This window comes from Falco naumanni, chromosome 12, assembly GCF_017639655.2.
Source record: "Falco naumanni isolate bFalNau1 chromosome 12, bFalNau1.pat, whole genome shotgun sequence".
Lineage (NCBI taxonomy): Eukaryota > Metazoa > Chordata > Aves > Falconiformes > Falconidae > Falco > Falco naumanni.
Window position 1 is genome coordinate 6,640,640 of NC_054065.1, and position 12,645 is coordinate 6,653,284.

The window sequence follows — 12,645 nt, forward strand, 5'->3', positions numbered from 1 at the left end:
TCAGTGTGTTCAGTAACAGAGAATGAACGAACAATGCTTTTTGAGACTGTTCCTTGAATCACTATGCCAGGACTCAAGAAAGGAGAGAAATCCATACAGTTCTGGGCATCAGTATCACCGTGATCCCCTAATGCTCTTCTGGCTGGTGGTAGATTAATGGCATATATTGAAAAAAAGATTGACCATTTCACACATAACTATACTTAGATTTACAGAGCAAATAGAACTCTGTAAGCCTTACCAAAATGTAAGGCTTGATCCTACATTCTTAGGAGATTGAAAATGCCCATGGGATGAGACTTTGACCAGACTGCATTCATAAGGACAATTGCTATTGACCATGAGGAGACCCAGACTCCATCTGTTGACTTTAATGGGAAGTCCACAAAAAAATGGAGATCAAGTTCTGGGTGTGTAAAGTCATTCATCTCAAAAACAGAGACTGGCTCTCTCAGAGTTGCACAGGCCTAAAGAACAGGCAGAAACCTGTAAATGTATGTGCAACGAGAATTACTTCCACTCATTTTTAGAAATGCCAACGCTGATGTATAGTTTCAGAGAACTAAGAACAAACAAGCCAACCATCATCTTTTTAAGTCTTCACAAAGTTTAAAAGAAATAAGCAACAAAATAGATGAGCAAGAAAGATCCTCTTTTCACCTACATTTTAATTGTATATTGGAGCATACAACACATCTTCAGGCTCAACAGAAGCCGAGCTGCTTCAAAGGGCATGGAGAGAACATAACAGCAGAGGATTATGGGTTTGTTGTGTCCATTCCCAAATCCCCCAGAAGCACATTCAGTTTATCCCCATAAATCCAAGCCACAGGGCTGTTTATACGACTGACTGGAGCTGACCAAAGAACAGGGAAACCATGGAGATTTGCAGTTCCCAACAGGTTTGTTGGAAACTGCTCCATTTCCAGAATAAAATCAAGAACTTACACCTACAGACCCCAAACATTCACACTCTCCTATTAAAGTGTTCCATTTCATCTGACAACCCAAATGACAGCAACCCTAAATATGTTGCACATGCTAATCTGCCACTGAAGGTATGCCTGGATTTTAATTTTCTATCCATGGCAGCTCAGTCAAAAATGGCTCTCTGAAAGCTAATGTAACTGTCATAACCAACAACTATAACAAGTTGCTAGGCTATTTTTAAGTCCTGTGGTTTAAAACTCCTGAAGGAAGTGATGATCCATTTTTGCCTGTGTCTTGCTTATTGTGAAGGCTGTTACCGCTGATGCATTAAGAGTATGATGAACTATTGGGGCAACTGTGCTTAGTGAGAATGCTTCACTTCTTATTCATGCCTGTAGCTGGTGCATGAAGAAAAATGTAGAAAAATTTCCCTTTCTGATGCTAGATTGCTCGTATCTTTTCTTTTCTCCTGCACTCATTTCACTTCTGCCTATTTTACTTTTTGTCTCTGTGGACAAAGGTTTGTACATCAACTGTCGATGTATGATTACTATTTTCAAGTACCGATATATTATTTGAAAAATCTAATGAACCCTATGAATTTTATGATAAAATCATCCCAAATCACCTTGGGAAAGGTTAGTGGCTTTAAATGCCTGTTATGCCACATACATGTTAAAAAAATATCAACAGGAGCCCAATCTTCTGCATGGTAAAATGTTAAAATCTAGCCAAATCCATTTTTCTCTAGGAGGGTGTGTTGCTGTGATGTGATGTACACACTATACTTGGCAGTTCTGTTTTTATGTCTGTCTGCCAGTACGTTCTCTGTGTTTGATGTCAAAATGTATGTGTCACTGAAATGAAACAATGTTTTCTACTTATCTGTATTTCTTCTCTTCTTTTTTCTTTTTCTTTTTTACTTTATTTTATTTTTAATCTTCTTTCTGGAAACTAAGTCAACATCCCAAAACCTGTGTGCGGTGTTGTAGACTTGACAACTGCAATTCATCCTATTGGAGACAAAACCTCTGACCATCACAGTTGTTGTGGCAGTAAAGTAAAAAAACCAAAAACCAAACCCCTCCTTTTATCCAGGGTTATGATATATCGGTATACAATCAATGACCCTCTTATCTGAAAACTCATTTGCTTGATTCAGCTTTTAGCTTGGAGAAGTAAAGTTTCGTGTTTGTCCTTGTCCACTTGATGCTCTGTTACTCATCATCTTTTTTGCATAGGCTTAAATCAAGTGATGCTTACAAAAAAGCCTGGGGCAATAATCAGGACGGTGTTGTAGCCAGCCAGCCTGCACGTGTTGTAGATGAACGGGAGCAGATGGCCATCAGTGGTGGCTTTATCCGCAGGTGAGCCTTTTATCTACTGTTTTCTCTCTTTCTCCTGGTCACTGATATATTTAGATTTCTTCCATATGGTCATGAGTTCTGTGACGCTCATTAACTCCTTCAGTGGTGCTGCGTAATGCAGTGGAGCCAGTGTTTTTCACTAAGTGGTTTGTGCTCAGATTCAGGTTGTCAGTGATTAAGACAGGCACTAAAGGCTTACCGCATCCACTGACTTCCCTGGCCCTGTGGGTGCTTCCCTGAGCTACTGCAAAGGATGGTTACATGGCTGGAAATCCTGGAAGAAAGGGTCTTAGCTCTGAGAACGAGAAGATGCTTGAAAACCTTGCCTTAAACCTTCCTCCTTGAGACTGACCAGATTTGGGCAATAATAAAATAGAAATAGTATCCGTTTATTTACTTCACAGCAGCAATGTGAGGTTGCAGACTGTCACTGCCAGTAAGCACTGTCTTCTGCACTCCAGCTGCCTGCACTTTTCCTGGGGGCATTATTATGGGCCTTATTAATGACAGTTGTCAAATACTTCAGAAATTAATTGTCAGATAAATACTAGTTTATTGTTATTATGTCTCAAGATATGTAGTGCTCATTATCCATCCTTGCCAGAAGATGTACCAAAGCATCCAGCACCCTTTCCTTTCTTTTCAAAAAGAAAAAAAGCCTCGGGCTCCTTGCCAAAGCACTGAGTCAATTGCAGAACTTGAAGCACACTTTTAACTAGAGGTGCACCACTTCCCTGCTTGTGACTATCAAAAAAACCTCAGTAAGTGAGAAATGAGGCCCCATTCCCTAGCTGCTGTAAAGCCACAATTATGGAGAAACACTGATGCTTTAGTGGCAACCCCTGCGCACTCAAATGAAAGCCAGTTTGAATCACACAGCTATATTAATGACAACCAAACTGCAAACTTTCAGCAATACATAGGGATCCAGCAATAAGTACATACTGATTACAGTGCTTATAGAGCATGTATTTAGATGACAATGCTATCAGCTGAATGGATAAAGGCATACCAGTAGGCAAAGCTTTGATCTCTGAAGATTAAGGACACCAGATTAATAAGTAATTATCTTTCCCAAAACTATTATCCACTTATTTTTTTGGCTGCTGTGATAAAGGGAAATCAGTGTGATAGAAACAATGCTGTCATGCAATCTGGAGCGTGGGATGGAGTTGCCATTTAAGTTTGCTGGGTCTGCCATTCACTTTTTTCCTTTATTTCTGGATGGCAGCCCCACCAACATGAAGGCTGGGGCACGATAACAGAATAGCAGCAAAGGAAGTTATGCTACACCATAATCATTCTGCAAATAGCCTGTAGCACTCTTTTGGCACCTACAGAAACACAAATCGCATAAAGCTCAAGTAGCAATCTTCTGAGTGGAACCCATGGATCTTGCCTTTCCCAGTGTCAGTCATCACATGCCTCTCTAGTCACTGAAGAGTTGAACTAGGCCTTGGCCTAAGCACAATTTTTTTCTACTAAAAACCAAACTACTGAAAAAGACAGTGCTAAGAATGAGAGACAAAGGTTCTTTACTAAAGCCAGTAAATCTGAGAGAAGCTGCTTCTGTCATTTACCAGAAATACATTTAATTAAGTAGGATGTTAAGTCAGGATTTTTACAGCTGAAGCAGCTCTTCCCCAATATTTCAGTGAGCCCCAAATGTACAAGGACTGGACAGTATCCATAGCTATGTGTAGTTCAAGGAGGGGAGCTGGTATAGTTTCAATTCCACCACCGTCCAGCACTTCCCACACACTCTAACCACACACAGGTCCCAAAGGAGCACCCTTTCAGTCTTTGTTTGAGAAGGACCATCACTAGCAGAGAGGTGTACTATGTGGTACAGACAAGCTCAGACAGCAACACTTCTAGGAGAAGCAGACATGAGCAGTACAAATGAAGCGGTGCTGAACCTAGACAATTAAGCCCCAAATCAAAAAATTAAGTGTATGTTTTTCAGGCCAGCTACTTATTAATCCCTTTTCTTCTAAGCTGAGCACAGCAGCATGCTCCTCAGATGACAAGTGAAGGAGGATGCAGAGGAGGTTTTGAGTGAATCAGATTTTCAGGGGGAACCTCCTTTGTGTCTGCTTCAAAGAACTGGTTTTTTGCTCCCAGGGTAACAAATGATGCCCGGGAAAATGAAATGGATGAGAACCTCGAGCAGGTCAGTGGCATCATTGGCAACTTACGTCACATGGCCCTGGACATGGGCAACGAGATCGACACACAGAACCGCCAGATTGACAGGATCATGGAGAAGGTAAGAACTGACATTTCTAAGAGGACCGAAAAGGGGCTGTTTTTCCTCTTCTGCAGGCACAGGCTGTGCATGCTGCTGTTTGTCTTCAGATTGGAGAAGGACAAGGGACAGAAATAGCTGCTAGAGCTCTTCTCTCTTCTCCCTCTAAATCCTCGGGCCAAAGCAGAGCTCTCTGCTGTGGATCTTCAGTAACCAGTGAAACCACAATGTTGTGCTTGCCAGATAACAGCTGGCAAAGGGACCTCTTAGCATGAATTGAGGCTCCTTCTGCAACAGCTTTGTGAAAGGAGAAGTGCCCTGAGCTATGCAGAACTGTGGGGCCTGGGTCTGAACACCCCCACACTTCCTGGCAAGTTTTAAACTTTCCTGGACTTTCCCTTCCCTTGGAAACTCCATAAGCAATTCAGAATTGGATCACCTGTTTGGAGGACCAGTCCCCAAAAGAGGATGGGGATTTATTAAACAAGACTTTGCCATATGGTAACAGTTCAGCCAGTCTTGTCATACTGCCTGCTTATAATCACATTAGGACAGAGATCTGCCAGCAATCTCGGGGTGTGTGTGTGTGTGTGTGTGTGTGTGCGGAGAATGGGAGGTGGGGGAGAGAGAGAGAGAAAGAGAGATATGTGCATATATATCTATATAAAAACCTGGGCTCTACACAGCCCCTGTGAAATACAAAAACTCAGCAGTACTACAAAACCACCATTTAAAAAGGCAAGAGAGCATCATTTCAGTGCCAGACCTGCATTGCAGATTTCTCAAGCAGACAGCAGCATCCTTCAAACCTGGCTGGGAACTCACTGCCATCCTCAGATCCCAAGATCTGCAAGCCATCTGCATTTGTACTGGCAGAGCTCCAGGCACAGGCACAGCCAGGCTGAAGTGACATAAGAGGCTAGATCTTCATCTGGTGTAAAATCAATACAACACTCGACTTCCGCTGAGATTTACACAACCTGAGGATCTAACCCAAGGACTTACATGTGCTACTTAGAGTTAATTCTGACCTTAAGTGGTAGAGCTTGTACTCTTGAGCCTTCTTACACGTGCAAGCCTTCTCACACGAGCACGATGCCCACGCCTATTTTCCACGTCAATTAACTACATCAGAGCCTAGTGAAAAAAATAAAGAAAATACTGCACTGAGGGACTCACTCAGATAGTTTTCCTTATTGGAGTTTGATTACAGAGAGAACTGAGTGGAGTATACATTGTCTTAAAGGTGGGAAGTTCGTCTCTGACAGACAGACAGTTACATAACACAGCAGAGCACATGGCTCTGCATCTGTCAAAAGTTTTGGTTTATAAAGCTGCATCTGTTAGTTTGACTGTATTGAAAAATGCACAATATTACTGTGATGCCATTCTGCAGCATTTCATATTTCTGGGAAAAATAGGAGTGGGGTGGGTGGGGGTTACTGCTGTTATTTATATGAAAGGCACTAGAAAGCAGCATATCTATCTACATCGTGAGAAGGGACTGGGAGATTATACAGCCTACATCATAACTACTTGTAAATAAGAAGTCTAGGACATGCACTATTTTCTCAGAGAAAGTATGAGGACATGCACTATTACATGTTACCAGTCACCCTACAGATGACATAACACAGTGGCAGGAGACACTGTGGATGTGGATGGAAATGAGCTGTGTCCTACCTGTGCCTGCAGTATACTATCACAGACTACAGCAAGCCTAACAAGTCACTGTCCTCCTATCTGTTCAGGCTTGCAAACTTCTGGGTTTTGAGGCACATGGGCCAAATCTCTAGGCAGTGCATGTGGAGAGTAGTTGGCTAACTGAGGGACTGGCCTTCCACATCTATGCAGTTCTCTTATGGAGTTAGGCATTTCATACAGCAATGGAAAAACAACATCGCAAGCTAATGTGGTTCATTAAATCCAGCCTCAGAGGCAGGCCTTGTCAGGCAAAGCTCCTGGCTAAGGAACAGTGACACATTCCTGAAAGATGGACTTGCAGTGTAGTCAGAGGAATCATCATGAAAGTAGCATAAAAGACAGGCTTCAGTCTTGGTGAAAATCTGCCAGATTTCTCAGAGTAAGGGCACATAGTAATGAGATACTAGAAAAAAACACAATATATTAGAAAAACCATCTATAAAAGACAGAAATGATGGTTAGCCAGATAGTGCTGAAACCACAAATGCATGCACATCCATTTTACAATGAAATATGCCAACAGACCATCATCCCTAGCTGGCAGTGGGCATACAGCATTGCTGGAGTTGCTTACTTTTCCTGACCAGCTGGAGCACTGTACTTTTGCTCCATTATGATCATTAGAATGACCCTTGGCTGGCACACTTTGCAAGAAAGGGGGTGCATCACAAAGGTAACCAAAATGCTTCTAAAGCATATATGTTAAACTGGAGCAATTCTACAGTGCAGAGATGTAACCTGATCTAGGCATAGTAATCAGGACAGCAATGAATAAAAGCCTGTATCCTTCCCTCAGATCAGAGAGAAAGGAACAAAAACTAAAATAATGATGGGATTACATGGTCCGGACATCACCACCAGAAGACCCTGGCCCTAAAATGAGCCATAAATAGGAGGCTGGGAAGAAAGTAGCTCAAAGTGTTCTATCTTGATCTAAGTGGGAAGATCTGCACAAAGACTCCCCTTGACTTTGATGCAATGTCATCCACCATCATTAGACCTTAGTATTCCTATTTAGGAACATAATGTTTCATCAATATTCAATGAATATTCGTGTATTTCATGGCAAATGTAACTTCTTCCAAAACCATGATCTTATCTTTTAGGTAGTCTTCATTAGAAAAGCACATGAAACCATAATGTGGTAGACAAAGTCAAACTTATAGCTAAAATAAAGACGTATGGCTTATAATGAGTGGTTATACTGATCCACGCTTGTTGAGGATCTGGCACATGCTACTGTACTAAAAATACATGTCTACTTAGCATTTGCCAAAACAATTATGGAGAAAAGCCCAAGATATTTAAGAATGATTTATTGCACATCAGTAAAACAAATTTTAAAAGATTTTTAAATGTATGTGGGAAAGTCACTTCACCATTCTGTCTTTGCAAATTGGAGATTTAAAATAAATCTGTACAATTTGGATACACCCCAGAGATGTGGGAACAATCATCGAAGCTAACAAAATAACAAAACAGAGACATCAACCACTGAAAAGAGTTTACTATTTGAGTTCATGCTTTTAAAGCAGTAACACATCTCTCACCTTTCCCACAGGTCTGACTTTAAAAATTGAAACCATTTTCTATCTAGTCCCTCTGCTAGCATAAGTTGGCATAGCAACATGGGCTTGAATGGAGCTTTGTCAGTTCTTTGTCAGCATCTTTAGTCTCCAAAACTAACTTCTGCAGAGCTACAGAAACCCATGGTCAAAGTTTTTTCCCACCCAAAGAGAGCTCCTAAACCTCCCAAGTGGTGGTATTTTATTAATGGAATTTTACATTCACAGCAAGTGTTACCCCATGGAAGACAGTGAAGTTAACAGTTGAGCCTATGCTAGACTAAATTCCATTTTGGTTGATTCAAATAACAGTAGAAACCCTGCTTTTTCTTAATTCCTGTTTATGCTGCTGCCCAATAAGAGAGGTTACTCTTCCCTTCTAACTACACTGTTGAACTTTGTTGAGAGAAAGGAATAATGGCATCACTCCTACCTTATTCCCTTCCTTTCATGTGCAGAGCAAAGAAATCCAGGCTGATGTATTTTCAAATAAATTTATCTTTGCCAGCATTCCCTACATCAGATCATCTAGCTTTGCTGCTTCAGCAATTCTCAAAATTCAATTTAATTTTGACTGCATGCCTCATGATCTAAATTAGAACATGCCCAGACCCACTGAATCTGACAGAGCACTGAAGCTTTTCACCAGTAAAATTCACACGTACCTCATCCGTTCTTATCCTGCCATCCACTACCACCAATACTGCTAGCACTATCAATAGCACCAGCTAGAGATCTGGCATTTACTAGAGTTCAGTGAAGCTGAATACAAACATAAAAGCTCTGCTCAAAGGCTACCTGAAGTGTCACAAAACCAGCAGAGGTGCAATTTCCTTTTGGGTCCCTAATGCCAGTACAAAAAACAGCTCTCTGGAACTTTCAAGCTGCTTCTTTTCCCTGACCTAGCCAAAACTAGAGAATTGTCCGTAAAGCACTGTAGGTGTTCTCTTTCTGCCCTGTATTCATCTGGTTTTTTCCTTTGTGTTTCCCTAGGCTGATTCCAACAAAACCAGGATTGATGAAGCCAACCAGCGTGCAACAAAGATGCTGGGCAGTGGTTAAATGCAGCAAAGTGCATTTCCTTTTATCACTGTCCGACAGGGCAGTACCTTCATGCTTTTATCATGGTATTTATCTACTAGGTTTGCACACATGCACATATCAGCCCCATTGTAAATGTTGTCCTGTGTAGTTCGTCAGCTCTCCAAAAATGATACTTGTAATTATTTTTTTTCTAGATATCTTTCTTTCCAAAGGTTGTACATAGTGCTGATTTGATGGCTATAGCTCACTATGATGATTTTTGGGATTTTTTCTTTCCTTGTTTCTGTTTTGGGTTCCTTTCCTTTTTTCCCTCTCCTCTCTTTTTTTTTTTTTAATCATGTTTGCTGAATGACAACACTGTTGGAATGCTAAACGTGCTGTTAACCTTTAAATATACAGTATTGTTCTTGTAAAACTGTGACATTCCACAGAGCTACTGCCATGCTCCTGTCTTTGGGTATCATGATGTTTAAGCACTTGAACCTGCTGTCTTCAGTTCTTCATAGCCATTATCTGTTGTTATGATTTCATAATTAGACAATGTGGAATTATATTACTATAACAAGCATTGCACTAAAAAGTGATGTGATTTATGCATTTATGCATGAGGAATAAATAGACTTTTAGACTCCTACTTAAACAAGAATTTTCCCATGGCAGTAGCACACCAACAATGACAACAAAAGCATGCTCAGTATTCGGACTCTTTTGGGAATATGTTATACCAGCAAGTTCGCAGTTGTGCCACTTTTTTCTTGTTGATATATATATATAGTTATTAATCATGATAATTTTTTTTAATTATGAAAAAAAGAGGGATTTGGCACTCACCATTTAGCCATTGCCAGCAAAATAAAAGCTTGGCTGAAAATATGTCAAAGACAAAAAGAAATAAGTGTAATATATTGGGTTTGTCTGCTGCTTTTGAAGACTATCTTTTGGAGGAAATGACTACCATATGAAATGGTGCAAAGAAATGTAATTTTTATAAGGCTCTCTCTTACTAGTCGCTATCCCCATGTGGTTTGTTATCAGTACAGTTCTCTGTTGCTTACCTAGAGCTATGCACACCAAATCGCTGAGATGTTTAGTAGCTGACTTAATTAAAAAATAATAAAAAAACCTAAATGAATGAACTCTAGATAAACTGTGAGATAAATATCCTTTACAGCATGTAATATGAAATTCCTTATGTCTCCTGTCAGTTTGTGAAGTGATTGACATTTTGTAGCTAGTTTAAAAATTATTAAAAATTATAGATCTCAGAATCCATGCTTGCTCTATCCATTTGTGCCCTATGTGTCAGTGACAACTAGTTATTTGCCTCTAACCTGGGAAAAGGAGAAGTGCAAAGCCTGAAGACTCCTTACACACTAGTTCTGTATCACACATAAGAAACTAAAACATTTCTGTTTGCAGTACTGTATAAAAGTAACTACTCTAACAATAGCATTTTATGCTCAGTACATTCCAAGTGAATATTATTTTCAATAACCTGGCTTAGATTGCCAAATGCTGAATCAAATTATATTCTCTTATTCAAGGGAAAGAAAAAATAAAATAAATCTTACAGTACAAAAGGATACAGTTCCTTAGTCAATAAAATCTGTTGCTGTAGGGGATCTAGCCACGTGCTAGTACACCTCTTTTCAGGGCACACTTTGAGCTACAGAGTTTGTATGATCTGCTAAGAATAATTTTCTCAAGTGACTAACAACAACTAGTCTTTACTGCCAATGAAAAGTGTTATCATATTTTCCCAGGGTTTTTTTCCACTGTATGGACAAGTTATAATTAACTCTGCGTGAGTGACAGTTCACTCATGTGTCTCACATGGCTCTAAGTCAAAATACACAAAGAACATAAATGCTTGCATAATTAAAATCGCATGATAATGTAGACAAGTTACATTTTCCTTAGCAGCTTTTTATTTTTAGTATCTATTAAAAATTCATTTATGCAAATATTTTGCCCCTCTACTTCAAACCAAAGAGTAAACTTGAAGCAAACATTTCTAATCTGCTGACCATTTCCAAACCTGTTCATTCAGGGATTGTAGTATTTGTGACAGCACTATCATTCTGCAGTGTCAAAGCCTACTGAAGGAGTGCAATAATCATACTGGAAAATGCATCAGTATGGGACCAAACATATACAAGGACATTTGAGAAGGGCAAGAAATACATAAACAAATAATGAAGATATTAATGGAAGTATTCATCTGTTTGACAAGAATGCACCCTATATGAAGAAGATCATACTTCCAAAACCCATTAAAGATGATGAAAAAATATAAGCTCTTGCTGTGAAGGAAGTCAATATGTTTTGACATCTGTTTTTGTCTTGAACAAAGATCAAAACCCAAATTATTGGAACTTTTTTCCAAATGGAAAGTTTAAAGGATAGAAATATTGAAATGTTTCATTGCATTTGTCTTTGCATCCTCCTCCACTGTATGCAGGGTCTCTTAGGAGCTGGCTGAAAATTACTCAAGTAAATAAGTTTAATATATTGCATTTCTCTGATGTTTTTGGAAATTGACTTTTGAAGGATTAATTATTCTTGAAATAATTCAAAGAAAGGCTTGATCTCATGCATTTTCTTTTTAAAACAATCCATTTCTGTTTAAGTTTCGTGCAAACCAAATCCCTGATGCAGCCTCTGACACAACGGGGTCGGGGGGGGGGGGGGGGAGGGGAAAGGCACATTTTGAACAGAACATTGCCTTAAAAGTGGCATTTTAGCTTGGAGAAAAGAAGGCTCAAGAGAGACCTTATTGCTTTCTACAACTACCTGAAATGAGGTTTTAATAAGGTGGGGGTTGGTCTCTTCTCCCAAGTAACAGGTGATAGGACAAGAGAAAATGGCCTCAAGTTGCACCAGGGGAGGTTTAGATTGGATATTAGGAAAAAATTCTTCACTGAAAGAGTTATCTCTGGAGGTATCTTAAAGATGTGCAGATGTGGTGCTTAGGGACATGGTTTAGTGGTGGACATGGCAGTGCTGGCTTAATGGTTGGACTGGATGATCTTGAAGGTCTTTCCCAACCCAAATGATTCTATGATTTCCTTTTTTTTCCCCTTTCCCCCTCTGGTCTACTGTCGTATCCCATGATATGCTGCAGGCTTTCCCTGAGGCTGAACAAGCACAGTTACCTGCTTGAGAGGCAAGGCTCACTAGAAGGAAGGGGACACAGCAAGGAGCTGGAATTACAACTCCTACAAGATAAAATGGTCACATTGACTGTGGAAACAAAAAAATATCTAGGTTTTTCTGAAGGCAAAGCCTTCTTCTCCTGATAAGAAATTTCCTTTTGACCACATCATATTTTCCAATCAGTAATTTCTTTTGTCTCTGTACCAGTGCCATCTGGAAATCCAAGTTTGAGATAAAAAAAAAAAAAGACAGTGCTCAAAGCTTCATGAAATAGCACTTATTTCTTGACTTTCAATGCAATTTCACCAAGTTTGTAACATAGCAAGATCCTCACATTGGTGTTGTTTTGAGGTGGTCATAGGGAAATGTTTTTTTCATATTCTCAAGTGCCATAGCTGAATGAACTACCTAGCTAGATTATTCTGAATTTTGTTTAAAAAATGAAGTCCAACTAAAAGACAAACTTCTGTTGAGTTCTACAAATCCACAATTAATTATTTCTTTCATGTCATGCATTCTCCTTTCCTAGTCTGTGCTCAAAATGGAAATATCAAAATAATCCCAAGGAAGGATATTCGAATGTTATTTCTCAACAGAACAAAATTTAGAAGTAGTGTAATATCTCTTGCAC

At 39.7% G+C, this 12,645-nt stretch overlaps 1 protein-coding gene across 3 annotated transcripts in view; it reads left to right on the forward strand.

Moving 5' to 3' along the window:
* SNAP25 (synaptosome associated protein 25) overlaps positions 1-10,126 on the forward strand; it is a 66,133-nt gene extending 56,007 nt beyond the window's left edge. For all 3 annotated transcript variants that reach the window (XM_040612097.1, XM_040612098.1, XM_040612095.1), the window contains 3 exons: positions 2,172-2,297; positions 4,422-4,566; positions 8,808-10,126. In XM_040612097.1, the coding sequence (XP_040468031.1) occupies positions 2,172-2,297; positions 4,422-4,566; positions 8,808-8,876 (340 nt within the window). In that variant the 3' untranslated portion in view covers positions 8,877-10,126. The remainder of the gene's footprint in view (positions 1-2,171; positions 2,298-4,421; positions 4,567-8,807) is intronic.
* Positions 10,127-12,645: the final 2,519 nt, after the last annotated feature.